We start from the raw sequence: 14456 nt of genomic DNA on the forward strand, positions 1-14456 counted from the left end.
GTCTTTTTTTTTTCTCCTTCATACAAATTGTAGTCCTTTTTTGTGCCTGTCTCTCTTTGAGAGAGTCCACAACAGTTCCATTCAATGGCTTCAGCCACAGAAACAAAATATATATATAGACATGGCCCGTAGAGGTCTAAAACCCCGAGCGATGGGTCACAGCTGGACCCACACAGATATAATACCTGCAACATCTGTTATGTTGGCTGCTCTGACAGTTTACAACTGTCTAAATGCTTGTGGGCTCATCTAGTCGTGATGGCTGCTGAAATGCCCGGTTGGCTATTTGAATGGGTCTCTACATCCCATTAGATAGCACAAGATACAGCACTCAGGTTAGCCCCACCTACCAGAGAGAGGGTGAGGGGCACGCGTGCAGGCTGTTCAAAGGCAGACGACAGGGCGATAGAAAGAAAGAGAGAGAAAGAGAGAAAGAAAGAGAGAGAGGAAGAAAAGAAAGATAGAAAGAGAAAGAAAAGGCATTGGTCAAAAGACTGAACCCTCTTGCAGGCTCATGTAGACTGTTTTAAACCATCACAACTGGATGATGTTTCAGGTCAGATGCACTGAAGTGATTATGACATCATCAATCAGTGTATAAACCTTCTTTATCATCCTCAAAGAACTCATTTGTAAATGGTGGGTCTCTTCAGTGGCTAGTTTTGAGTCTCAAGACAGTTCAGTCTGTGACATCCATTTTATGTTATAACTGAACTCAGTCTTTTTGGAGTCTCTGACAGTCACAGGGGTGGAAATGAAACCTTTGTTGATGCCGTGTTACCTCCTCCCTATCTCACTCTGGCGTAGGAACTGGATGTTATTGGCGCTGTCAGCGAGCTCGGGGTACTGCTCTATGGACAAGACGTAGTAGCCATCATAACCCAAAACCTTTCCGCTGCTCAGCAGCTGCCTTTTCTCCCCCTCCGTCCACAGTCGAACTCCCTCCTCCCCGTCTCTCACCCGCTGCTGTTCTCGGGCCCAGGCGCTCGACAGCGCCCTCTGTCTGGCGTGCTCCAGGATGCGCGCTTTCTCTTCGTCCAGTGTTGTCCCATAACGCACGTGGAGTGCCAGAGAGCCAAACTGGAGCTCCACATCTGCAAAGCGCCGCGTTCGGCCATTCATCACTGTGGTGGACTGGGACACCGTCACATTCACACCGTTTTCCAGAGATTTGCGTCCCGAGGTCAGCCGCAGTGCACTGAGGTCGTTCTCAGGCAGGCTGGTCTTGATGAAGTAGTGCGTGTCTCGTCCCTCCACTGTGAAATGTAGGTCTTCAAGGTAGAAGGCATTGTTTAAGACAGCAGCCACTTTGATGCAGTCCTCATTGGCGATGTTGAGGGCGTTGGTCACCACGCGGCCTTGGATCACAGCCAGCATCACTCCTTTGCCTATCAGAGACTTGACGGTGGCAAACCACAGCCATGGTTTGGTGTGGTCTGAATGCCGCCGGCTGAGCTGGATTTCTGGCATGCGCTCAAATGACAGGAAGGCCCGAGACTGTCGCGTCACTTCCTGCTGGACACCTGAGATAGACTGTGGACAAAAAGACAAGAAGAAGGTTTGACTTCATGTGTTACTTGTAAGACATCGAGAGATTTTTAAGATACTTTGAAAACAATCCAAAATAATGAATTCAAATATGAAATTAATTAATTATTAATTAGAAGATGAAATACGGAGAAAATGCTAAATGTAGAGGTTGATTACTTTATCTGCCCAGTCTTAAAGCTAAAAAAATGTGATGACACAGCAGAGTGACTTAACGCTTGTAGCAAGGGGCCAGTTGTCAAATTGAAGCCTGTGACGTTACTTTATGTATTTGACTACATTAATTGTATATGCCTTCAGTACATATTGACAGGCCCAGCTTTAGACAACAGGGGTCCCTAATTTAAGTCAATATGATACTTTCCATGTCCAGGACTCCTGGACATCAGGGTCCCACAGGGGTCTGTGTGATATAAAGTTTGTCATCAGAGGGTGTAGGCGTAGTCTCCGTACATCTGTGTACTTCCAATTTGTTGTAGTCTTCATGTCCACCACACTGTAAGGGCTAATGTATCCTCCACAGGGTTGTAGAAATACAACTACTACACATCTGTGGTGTCCACAGCTGTCCACAGCTGTCTATGTACATGTCTGCTTGGGAGTATATTATTTCATAGTTCTTGGCCTGGAGCTAAGCACTATAAAATAACACTATAAATTATATATATATTTATAGTTTGCCCATTTATATATGTATATATTGTATTTATATTATATTTATTCCATTTCATTTGCTTAACTTTAATCAGTTTCACAGGCTGGTTTCACAAAACTTACTTCAAAGCTTCAAACTATTAATTAAGTTCACATTGGATTTTAATTAGTCTCATATAATAAAAGGTAAATAACAAGGTAGCATTAGTAAAGTTTTTTTCCAACTAAAATGTTATCTAAGCTACGTTACATGACATCATGTATCTTTGCTAACTTTTTGGCTTAGCATCTGCTATCATCAGTCATCATTTATCATCACCTGTCAGTACCCAAACCACACACATTTCACTTTCAGTACATTCACATTTAAAATAACACTGCCAGTCATTTTAAGTCTCTCTCATTTCCTCATTTTATCTACATTTTCTCCCAATTTCTCGATGAATCTGATGCCTTTAATTTTGTCCATGTCTTCATTTAGCAGTTTTCACAATGGTCTCTTCATTTTACTAAATTTCAACAATCTTTCAGTGTTTGAGCATAAGTGACTTCCTGATAACCTGTCCACAAAACAAATGTGTAAGTAGAGACAATAACTGAGTGAATGTAAGAAGAGAGGAAGAGAAGGCAGCTTTAAGCAGAGAAAGGCATGAATGATTGGCTTCGCAAGATGACTCTTTATTGTCTTCTCCCCTCATTTCCTCTCTCATTATTCCCACTCCATTTCCTCCTATAGTACATCTTCCACTTTTCCCTCCATTTCCTGATTCTTTCTTCTCTATGAATGTCAGGTTTTCTTTTGATTTTTTCGCCTGTTCACGCTCACATTTTCTACCGCTTCGTTTCCCCCTAGATTTTCTGTTTCTTTTCCTCTTGATTTGCTGAATATGTTTTGTGCTCCATTCCCCTCACCAGCTCTTTTTCTTCTCTCCTATTTTTTATTTTCATCTTGCATGTATAAAATTGTCCTCACTGTCTCTCTGTTGCTGTTCATGGTGTGTTATCATCTGTATGTATTTGTGAATAACTATATGTTAATTTGAGATTAAACAATAAATGAATATTAGCTATTATGGTTGGATTTATTCAAATTGTGGCGGTGTGGCCAGTAGCACAGCATGCCTGAAAGTATGAGCAGTGTAGCAGCATTCAGGTCAAATGTGAATTCACATTCTGCTGCTAACACAACAGATAGTTGTTGCTATTAAGTAAACTAGGATGGATGTGACCTGTCAGTCTAATAGTTGTAATGATACGTACAGGCAGGTCATCCCACAGCTGGCTCTTCTTCATCTCCAGTGACGGCTGTGTCAGGTCAAACTTAGGAATGGGGAATCCTGGGATGGCGTTGTGGAGATGGAAGCCAAATGTGACCAACCATATATTGACATCTGAAGAGAAAGAGAGCAGTGGTTGATGAGAGATAAATAAGAGATGTTGAAGACTGCACTGTTGTTCCCTTCATCAAAATAAACCACACTGTTGCAGCTCATTACTTTAAAGAAAAAACAACTGACAATTCTTGAATGAAAAAATCATTTAACATGTCTGGTAACTGTTTAGCACCTGTTGCCTCAGACGTATTCCAGTATACTTTTCATCTTTACTAAATTTATTTTTCAGGGGCTGTTTGGGAAATAAAATTAGACCAACCAAAGAGTTAGTTTTCACCAGTATTGCATGGATGATAGCTTATTTGGGTTGATGACATACAACATTGAAATATATATTTATGTTCCATTAAATGTAGGCTAAATTCATGCTATACAGCATTTGCAATACAAACAAAAATCATGGTTTCCGGACTTTCAAGCAATGAAAACGCTGCCAATGAATGAAAGAATCCTGTTGTGTTCTTAAACAGAAGAGGACTCAGAATTGAACCTTGCGGGACACCTATATTTGATCTCTTAGAGCACTTGACCTGCATCAGTATGTTACTGTAACTGTGTTGCAGTCCACTTTATCCAAGCAGCAGATCCCTCCTGCAGTACTCTGATTACTCTGCCACGTATGCATGTCATCTGTTTCTAACTGACTTTTGACACAAGTGCAGGACAAAGACTGCAAACAGGTGAAAAAATAACAAAGCTGCTGGATGAAAGCAGAGATCATTACATGGAGTGATGTGTCCTTACATAATTCTATTACACATGCAACGCACTGATTGAGAATACCTGTTTACATAAAGGATGAACTATGTATAATATGTATACTCTACACTCTACTGTATACTCTGACTTTTACCTGTGACATATTCTTTGACCTGATGAATTTTGCTGATTGGGTTGTTGCCTCGGAACATGTAGAGGTTGAAGGGTTGGGGGTCTTTACCAACCCGCGTCCATGTGCTAATGTCAGGAGTGGTCCACCTTCATGACAAACACACTCTGGTTAGACGACACACTGACAAAGCACTTATGTATAATCACATCTTATGCCTGGACTGGAAATGAGTGAATCAGTGACAGACTGCCTACCTCCCAGCAGGGATGTCGTAGTCCCTATCTCCAAAATGCAGCAGTCGAGTCAGAGGATCATACAAGCCTCCATGGAAACCAATGACCAGCACAAAGTCTGGGTTGGAATCAAAGTAAACTTCGCCGTACGCTGTGTACTGCACCTATACACACACACACACACACACACACACAGTCATATTACCATCACTTCAGGGGACATCTAACGTTTAAACCAAGTCTTCACTCTAAAAAGAATGATTTATGTTATCATTTTTTCCCCAAAAAAGGAGCCAAGTCCCCACAATGTTAACACATGTACAGTATGTCCACACAACTTGAGGGGACGTACACACACACACACACACACACACACACACACACACACACACACACACACACACACACACACACACACATAGAGAAACATATATATAACAGATAGATAGAAGCACATTCAGTGCATGCACACGCACACGCACACGCACACGCACACACACACACACACACACACACACACACACACACACACACACACACACACACACACACACATACCTGTTTAAGTAGGAGTCCATTGTTGCTGAAAACAGCCAGTGGGGTCCCAGTGTTATCACATGCAATATAAAACTCTTCTCCACTGCTGATTTCCATAGCGAACACGTGGCCCTGTGCAACAATAAACATTATGTTATACATATTATGAATATAATAATAACAATGATTATTGTTAATCATTGCTGTCGTATTCCTTCACAAGTGATAACAGGAGGGCTATGAATAATTATGTAATTATTATTTTTAATTATTGTGGGTCTTGCTGCTGCTGCCACCCTTATTTCACTAACCATATTCATCACAATGAACATTTTTTATCTCTGGCTGCCACTGTGTCGCAGGTTCCCAAAGCAGTGAAGCATTTTAAGCTGCTGCAGATTTTTTCTAAGAATATTTTAATGTGATAAAGTGGAACTGCTACACAGAAAACCTCCTCCTCGTCTCTAATTGAGATGCTGTACAGTCTTTTTTTTTCTCATGGTCACTGGAGGGAAGCCCACTCCACACAGACATCATAAATCAAAAGTTGAGAGGAAAACCAAAAGTGACTCATAAACATCAGAGACAGAGAGATAATTCCAGAGACAGACATATTCAACCAAATCGAAGGTTTTGCTGGTCTTAACCATTTGGTTTCTTTTGGTGAAATATCAGAGAGTCACCAGTATGATAAACATGAGTACATTACTAACACATTTACACTTTATGTATGACTGACACTTTCCACAAGCCTATCAGAGAGCAGAAACAAACTAGTTTGTAGGCATTAGTCCTATGTGGAGACACATGAGACCAAAAACACATCAACTTATCTACTCACCTTGACCCATACAGGATTTTTGAGGTTGACACTGATATTTATATTTGGGAGTATATCCAATACTATAATGATATCGAAGCATCTAAAGGTATTTTTGTTATATTGCATAAACAATACAACAAACAAACAATTTGTTTAAAAAAATAATTGTGACAAATACCGGGAAGGACATTTTTACAGTGGGAAGGTCAACTTGTCAGAGCTCTCTGGTGGACAAACAGTGTAACATTGAAAGTGTTTCTAAATAACCTCAAGCCTAGTTTGGTATTTCTGTTCTACATGTTACTTACGAGCCAAAATGGGCCATATACCTGCTTGTCTATAATTACAGGTGAATACAGTAGGCTATGTTAGCACTGACATCACATATATTTGGAATCATTCTGTCGGTGTAGTTACCTGCAGATCATAGTAAAAGGAGGTGATCTCAGAACTGGAGTGGTTATAGACGTGGGTGATCCTGGTGGGGTAATTCAGGTCAGCGTAGAAGAATTGCAGGTGTTGACCCAGACTGTTTCTAGATGCTACACGCCTGCCCAAACCGTCATAACGGTACTGGATGGTCCAACTTGCTGCTTTACTGTAGACACGGACTAGAAGACCTGAAAGACAATTATAAAGAGGTAAGGAGTGACTGTAAGGCAGATTTGAATATGTTTGAGGTTTCTGACTTTGTTGATTGTAATTTTACCGGAATTGTCAAATTTTTCTACAAAAAAAATAAAAATGAAAAAGAAACAAATACCACCTGAATAATTTTTGAGATGCTATGATCACATAAATATTCTACACATGGTGGCATAACATTAATGTCAAGTTAAACAAGGTTAAAAACTAGGGTTATATATATGTTATTATCATTTTACATTATTCCCACCTTTGGAGTTGTATTCAAATATCTCGGCTCCTCTCTGTCTGAGGAAACCATCTTCATCCAGCCTGTACTGAACATCTCCCAGACGAGTGATTCTGTCTCTCAGGTCGTAGCGTAGAGGCGTTAACCGGCCGCTGTTCCCAGGGTTCAGTAAATGCAGGTTCCCATTCAGGTCATAATTATACCTGCCAGGACAGAAAATGGTGCTGTTAATATTTGGCATCATCAAATAATGTTGATGATGATGTTTTTTCTCTTCGGTTCAATGTTCTGACTCTACCTCCACATCATTTTCTCATTAAGGGAGACTGTTTGCAGCTGTCCATCAACGTCGTATTCATATCCATATTTGGTCGTGTTTGCAAATGGTCCGATCTTGATCTCGCGCTTGGTGACACGGCCCATGTTGTCATATTGAATGGTGATCCAGTACATCAGAGACCTGAAGATCTCATACTGGATCTCCTTGATGCGACCGTGCTGGTCAAAGTGCTTTGTGTAAGTCATCACTGCTGTGGAGATAATCTGAGAGGAAAGGGAAGATGAGTGTTTGAACTTGTGCACTGACAAACAGCTCTGCAGATCACTCAAGACAATGCACTAACACTAAACAACACTACACTGCCATTCACAGAGGTTTTATTGTCTTGCTTTGCAGACCTGCTATTTGTGAGGAGTAGTGATGAGTAGAAGGTTTCATTTTGAGAAGTGTTTGCTTTGCGTGTTGGAACAGTCCATCTTCTTCCCCAGAGTTCTCTGTGCTCTCTCGTCTCACAGGTAACCTGGGGTTGTAGACGTCAGGATGACAGATTCCTGTCCTGGACCTACTAGTTTCAATATGTTTCACCCCCCTTTCTCTCTCTCTCTCTCTCTCTCTCTCTCTCTCTCTCTCTCTCTCTCTCTCTCTCTCTCTCTCTCTCTCTCTATCTCTCTCTCTCTCTACCCCAACTGATCGAGGCAGATGGCCACCCACTTAGAGTCCAGTTCTGCTTAAGGTTTCTTCCTGTTAATGGGAGTTTTTCCTTGCCGCTCTCATCAAGCGCTGCTCATGTGGGAATGTTGGGTCTCTTTAATTTAAAGAGTACAGTCTAGCCTGTTCTATGTGTAAAGTGCCCTGAGATGACTTTTGTTGTAATTTGGCACTATATAAATTGATTGATTGATCAATAACTTGCTGAAGCTGTAGCAAGAAACCTGGTTAGTTTACTATCTGAGTGCTGCTGAGGGATTTTATCTGCTGCTAATTGAAATTGAATACATCCAATCAAAATATGTTTTCAATGATGTTTTCTAGCTCCTATGTCATGGATAATAGAGAGGTCTTTTCTTCTGCTTGCTTTTTATCTTTCTTGACATTTCTCACAGTTCATTGTTTGCATTCTAAACAAAAAGAAAAATGCATATGATGTATTTAGTTTTTTTTAAACATAACAATCTGGAGTTAAGTTAGGAAAAATGAATTGGTCGCTGTTCTTGAGGGACGTATTTTGCTTACCCTTTACATAATTTAATACTGTTAAATACATCAGTCTGTCATATCATCAGTGATGAAGAAAATGTTGTTTTAGTCGTCTCCCAGCACTTTGGTTTTGGCTTTACTAAGCAGCCACTATGTTTGATGGTCAAGTGAACAAATGGAACACAGAGATTATTTCTCTATGATGTATGGTGTTTAGTATCACTGCCTGATCAATCTCCACCTCATCAAGATTTATGGAGATATTTTTTCTTACTTCTCCATAATTTAAGGAATTGTTAAATCAATGCAGCATCTTCTCTTACCTGATTGATATCGTAATAGATGACTCCAAATTTCCCAAACTGCTCCACCTTCCCCGATATATCATCAAACTGATAGAGATCGATTGGCAGTGGTGTCTCGTTGATTACGGCCTGCATGCTGGTGACCCTGAAGCTGTTATCGTAGGTGTAGTCGAAGCGTGCGTTCACCATCCCGTCCTCGCTGAAGCGGAAAATTTGCCGGTCGACCAGTGGGCCGATCTGGCGGTAGCGGATGGAGCAGATGAAGCCTTCGCTCTGCAGGTTGACCGTCTTCAGCACGCCAGCCGTCTCGTCATATGTGAAACTGACCCGCGTCGAGTCGTACAGGATCTCTGCCAGCTTGTTCTGGTGAGACAAATACAACAGTGCAGTATGTGTTTACAACATCCAATATGTTCACCTAGAATCAACTACAGCATCAGTTAACCTCAATGACTGTCATCACCTCTTGAGTGGGTTATTCAAGCTGTCAAAGTCCCTGTTTATTCTCTGCTCAAAGTGCTAATTATGCATATCTCTACTCGCTACTACCCAGGGTCCACCTGACTCTGTTTCTTTATCATTTTCCATATGCAGGCTGCATGGATCTCTCCCTGCTTTGGCTTTCAATGACACTTTTAGGAGAGCCAAACCAAGCAGAGCCTGGAAACAAAGATATATCTTTAAATCGATCCATCCATTCTCTTCTCCTGTTCACAATCCATTAATGACACACTACTTGAAAATAAACAAATGTAACACTCAGATGCACAGATAACTCTTGATTTGTGTTTTTAATTTATGTTAAATGCAAAAAAAGGGAAAAAAACAGAAACTCTCATACCTGTCTGCGATATTTGTACAGTATGCAGCGACCAGTGCCTAGATGGGCAACTCTGAGGAGCTGGAAGGAGACAAACAGTCAAGTTTTAATATCTTCACAATGATAAGGATGACCAGATTATTGGGTTGCTAATCAGTCATGCACAATAAAAGATAACTGGTCCTCACACCAGAAAAAATAAAAGCCAAACATGAGCTGATCCATCGTGACTTTTCACAGTCAGTGTTAGCAGAGAGGTGACTATGATGAGACTTTAAGTGTGCCAAAAAATATGGCCCTGCCTTACAGTTTTAAACAATATCAATCACAGCTGATTGACAAGGACAAGGAAAACATAAAGAAAACAAAAAAAATGAAATAAGAGATAAAGTTTAATAAAAGCTCGACTACAACTCGGTTTAAAAAAGAGATTAAAAAGACAAAAGAAAGAACATATATAATAATAATAATAATTATTATTATTGTACACTTTTAAAACATCAAAACATATTTTAAATAATTCTTAATCAAAAGCCATAGAGATTGGCATTTTAACAAATATTTGATCAGATTATCTGATCAAATATTTAGCAAAACTACTAACTATCTTTTTTTGGTGTGAAGTCTGGAAAAAAGTAAAGAAAAAAAATACTGAATGATATGAGTTGCAGCAAGCTTCAGTCTTACTGCTGGTACTCATGCACACAGTCACACACCTGTCCATCCTCAGAGTAGTCCACAGTAACAGAGGCGTTGCTCTCTGGGGGGTTGTAGATGTTCCTGTAGTATCCTATGGATCTGATGGTCTGCATGGTGTGTCGAGCCACGCTGGGCATGGTGACTGCTGACAGACGATCCCCTGAGTCATAGTCAAAGATGTACTGGTGCTGGCTGTGCAGCAGCAACACCATGGACTGTTAGACAGAGGGCAGAACAAAGCAAGAGAATGCTGTTACATGTCCACAGAACAGCTAAAGCACAGTGACACTTTACACATTATTCTTGGTCTTATCTGACATCTAACTAAAAAAACCTGAAATATTATACATATTTATGTTATCAGGAAGATATTAACACTTATTTACTGGATACAAGTAATATTCATATAGTTCCTTAGTCAAAAAATAAAACTGGTGTTTGAGTCATTGACTGTGGGACATGATATGAACCAATATCAATATACATTATAAACCAATCAGTGAATCAAGCACAGCTGGCAGAACATCTTTTAATCAGCTCTCATGCAAAATCCCCCGCTGCACAAGAGACGTACGACAGCTCTCTGTGCATTTAAATAGTGTTTGTCTTCACAGCCCTGAGGAGACATTACCAGCCGGCTAACATTAGCTATTTAGCTTTGTGCATGTTTGTATTTAATAAGATCCTGATCCATACACATCACCTCTGTGCTGGCCTCTTTCATAGATTCAAGTGCAGCAAAGAATCCATTTGGAACATGTTACAGTTTGTTTTTAAGGTATCTAATGACCTGCCCCCTTCCTACATAAGACATTTTTTTATTATATTTCTTTATTGGAAACCCGTAAAGTACAGATGACAAGTATAATGTACAGAGTTTTATATTTCTCCCCCACTCGTGTTGTTAGAACAGAGCAACAGATCACCAACTAACTCCAATACCCCACCCACTCACTACAACCCTCACAAGGAGAAAAGAAAGAAAATGTACCAAAAATAAATGAATTAATGCATAAACTAAATAAAATAAAACAAAATAATAATTAAGAGCTATAACAAATATAACAGGGAGGAAAATGCCATAAGATGGATGTTCAAGATGCCAACCTCAAAGGAAAAATATATGCATTAAGTAAATAAAAGATCAAATGGGGTCCAGAGAGGTTAGAGTATTTACATGGGGGCTATATGGGGAGAAGGTACGTAAGATATTTTGAACCCTTCAGGTGTCAAGTCAACTGAAATGAGACACAGATGTAGTTCAAGTAAAGCACTGAAGTTGTGAAGTTACCTTATTCATGCTTCACCTTCAGCAGCTTGGCTCCTAACATCAAATCATATTCTGTCCTCTGCTGCAGCCTCCACCTTATGTGCTAAGCTTTTGGATTTTATTGATTTAACTTGTATTCAATGTTAAAAAAAACATTGATAAACTGTCCAATATTGAAATGCGTACCTGGTGATACAGTTTAGGGCTGCAGCTATCGATTATTTTTGTAATCGATTATTCTATCGATTATTTCATCGATTAATCGAGTAATCGCATAAATTATTTTTCCTTATTAAATAGCAATAGTAAAAATGAGAAAAAGTACAAAAAAGACACGTCTCTGAAAATGATCACTCACGTGGGTTTTATTCCTGGAAAACTAAACCCATTTATTTCATTTAACTTTAGTACCTTCTGAAACAAATAAATGAAAATAATAATACAGTAAAGTCAAATGACTTTGAAACAAGACATATTTAAGATTTATAACTTAGACCAAGGCTATTCTGAATATTCAATTGTTTTAATCACAACTAAACCCATTTAGTGCATTTAACTTCAGTGCCTTTTGAAACAAATACATGAACTTTCTTACTTGCCTCGATCATTTTTTGTAATCGAATTATTCAAATCATTGGAGTAATCGTTTCAGCCCTAATACAGTTGCTTTATTGATGGGGGGATTCAATTCTTTGACAGCTTCCTCAGAGAAGTCAACCTTTGCAGCAAATCCAACAGTATGACCATATACATTCCTGGCTGTTCTGATGTCTTCAACACACCACTACATGTGTCCTATTTTACTGTATTTTACAGATTGCTGTTTAAAATAATCATTAGAATTTGATAGAAGGGCATTATGCTGTTACTCTCTCTGAGTCAGTCCTGATAAATGGACTTTTGTGCAGTTAGTGGAAGTGGAACACATGTGGAGATTTCATTGAGCAGTCACACAAAAGCACAAAGAAAGCAAGGACAGAAACAGTGACACACTTTAAAAAGCAGCAAGTGAACAGAGTGCAGACTTTCCATTTTCAACCAACCTTTAGGTAAAAAAAAAAAAAGCTCAACATTTCCTACAACAAGCAGACACTGCAGCACAGGGGCATGGGAATTAAATTCACAATAATAATAACATAATAATAGTGACATGACAACATGTTTACTGGACATACAATACATCTATCACTACATCTTTCCTCCACATGTGTCTGCTACAACATCATTGTCTTTGTAGATTAATGTGACACCAATTTCCCTTCAGTTGTCCGAAACTAAAGACAAAAGCATCCCTTTAACACATCCTCTAGGGGTCTACACCGGGACTAGTGGTGGACAATAAAGTGAAATGTGAGGAGAATACAAAAGTAATCCAAGTGAAGGGACATCTGGAAGATAAATACAAACATCACACTGTCCTCGCCTCAGGCTGGTTGTAAAGACCACCTGACCTCTGATAGACAGGTCATTAACCCACTACAGTGCAGTAACCATCGTATGCTGTCTTTGTTCTCCCTATCATTTAAAAGTTAAACTTTCACTTAATATAATGTAGCTGCTTTAATAGATTCTTGTATATCTGTGTTTTATGTCTTTTATGCATCTATTCACTGGGTTTGTGAAGAAAGAAAGCAGCTTATTTACTTCTTGCAGAACATCTCTCTGAAACTGTTAACCCTGTAACACCAAGTGAATCATATTTAATACATGAGTTTTAGAGAGCTGTACATCATCAGTGTAAAAACCTGATATATATGAACAGATACATGTAGTGCACAGACAAACCACCAGGGGACCTTTTATTTGAGACATCAATTTTGAGGATATTTTTGCCTGTTTTGAAAAAGTTCAAATAGTTACTGATACTTAAATAAGAATAGTTAGTGGATTGATGCAGTGTTGAATGACTTAATATTTTGTAGCTTATTTTATGGTACATTCCTGTTGAAAATGTGTCTATCAAATTAGATAGAGCAGGTGTAGAAGTTCATTTATCTGTGATTTTTATTGAATTTCATGTTGTGGGTGACATGAGGTATATGTAGGACCTTTAAGTGCTTAAAAATGTTATGCTCTGTATGTTATTGTTTGTTTGAAAGAAAAACATGAGAGCAAAATAAAAAGCTACAAAACATTTAATAGGCGGTGATATGAGCTCTATGCAAATAATTAAAATTGTCTGGCAATTATTTGATGGCTCAGCATTTACAGGGTTAAATGCTTCATACTTTCAGCAGTGTAGCATCTGTGTTTATTTGACTGTAGGTCCTACTCACCCTGTGGACACCAAATATGCTGACAGTAATTGATCACACCACTTAGAGATGTACCAGGGAAATACTTGAGCATAACACCCACTCAGCTCTGCTCATGAATAAATAACGATAAAATACGTCTGATATATGCAGTTAGGATGTTGCATATGTGCCACTGTGCATGATGAATTTTGCTTTTTTACACTATGTTTCTAAAAGAGGCTCCCAGTAAGTACTTACAGCAAGGAAAGACAGTGACAGATGGAGGAAGGAAGTGAATGAAAAACAAGTGCAAGAGAAGGTGAGAATGTGCACGTGGCATGTGGAGTAATAGAATACGGCTCATTTATTCAATGGGAGGGATGATCTCTTTTCTTTCTATTTGTTGCTTCTTGTTTTGTGCTTTCCTCTTCCTTTTTTTGTCTTCTTTCCCTTTACTTTAGTCCCCTCGCTCTTTGTCACTTTCTCCTCTTTTATTCATTATTGATTAGAGTCTGGCCTCCATTTTATTCTAAAACTGTCACTCAGGGGGGAAAAAGCATTTCTCTTTTAATGCGTCTTTCTACTTTCCTCTGTCTGTTTTGCTTCTTTGCCCTCGTTAACACATTCTCACAGTACGGACTTTTTAACACTATGTCTCTACAAAAAGCTTGTAAGTCCTGAAAAGCCGAACTTACAGATAAATGTCTATTATAAATGAATCAAATGTGAAGTCATAAATCTACTTTACATACT

The 14456-nt window shown here is 39.2% G+C and overlaps 1 protein-coding gene across 6 annotated transcripts in view; it reads right to left on the reverse strand.

Moving 5' to 3' along the window:
* Window positions 1–388: 388 nt before the first annotated feature.
* tenm3 (teneurin transmembrane protein 3) overlaps window positions 389–14456 on the reverse strand; it is a 244749-nt gene continuing 230681 nt past the window's right edge. For all 6 annotated transcript variants that reach the window (XM_062427003.1, XM_062427030.1, XM_062427047.1 and 3 more), the window contains 11 exons: window positions 10214–10411; window positions 9519–9578; window positions 8696–9040; window positions 7194–7438; window positions 6917–7098; window positions 6439–6641; window positions 5220–5330; window positions 4683–4825; window positions 4450–4574; window positions 3463–3593; window positions 389–1533 (listed from right to left, as the gene is read on the reverse strand). In XM_062427003.1, coding sequence (XP_062282987.1) covers window positions 778–1533; window positions 3463–3593; window positions 4450–4574; window positions 4683–4825; window positions 5220–5330; window positions 6439–6641; window positions 6917–7098; window positions 7194–7438; window positions 8696–9040; window positions 9519–9578; window positions 10214–10411 — 2499 coding nt within the window. In that variant the 3' untranslated portion in view covers window positions 389–777. The remainder of the gene's footprint in view (window positions 1534–3462; window positions 3594–4449; window positions 4575–4682; window positions 4826–5219; window positions 5331–6438; window positions 6642–6916; window positions 7099–7193; window positions 7439–8695; window positions 9041–9518; window positions 9579–10213; window positions 10412–14456) is intronic.

The sequence above is a fragment of the Scomber scombrus genome, chromosome 2 (assembly GCF_963691925.1).
Source record: "Scomber scombrus chromosome 2, fScoSco1.1, whole genome shotgun sequence".
In the NCBI taxonomy this organism is placed as follows: Eukaryota; Metazoa; Chordata; class Actinopteri; order Scombriformes; family Scombridae; genus Scomber; species Scomber scombrus.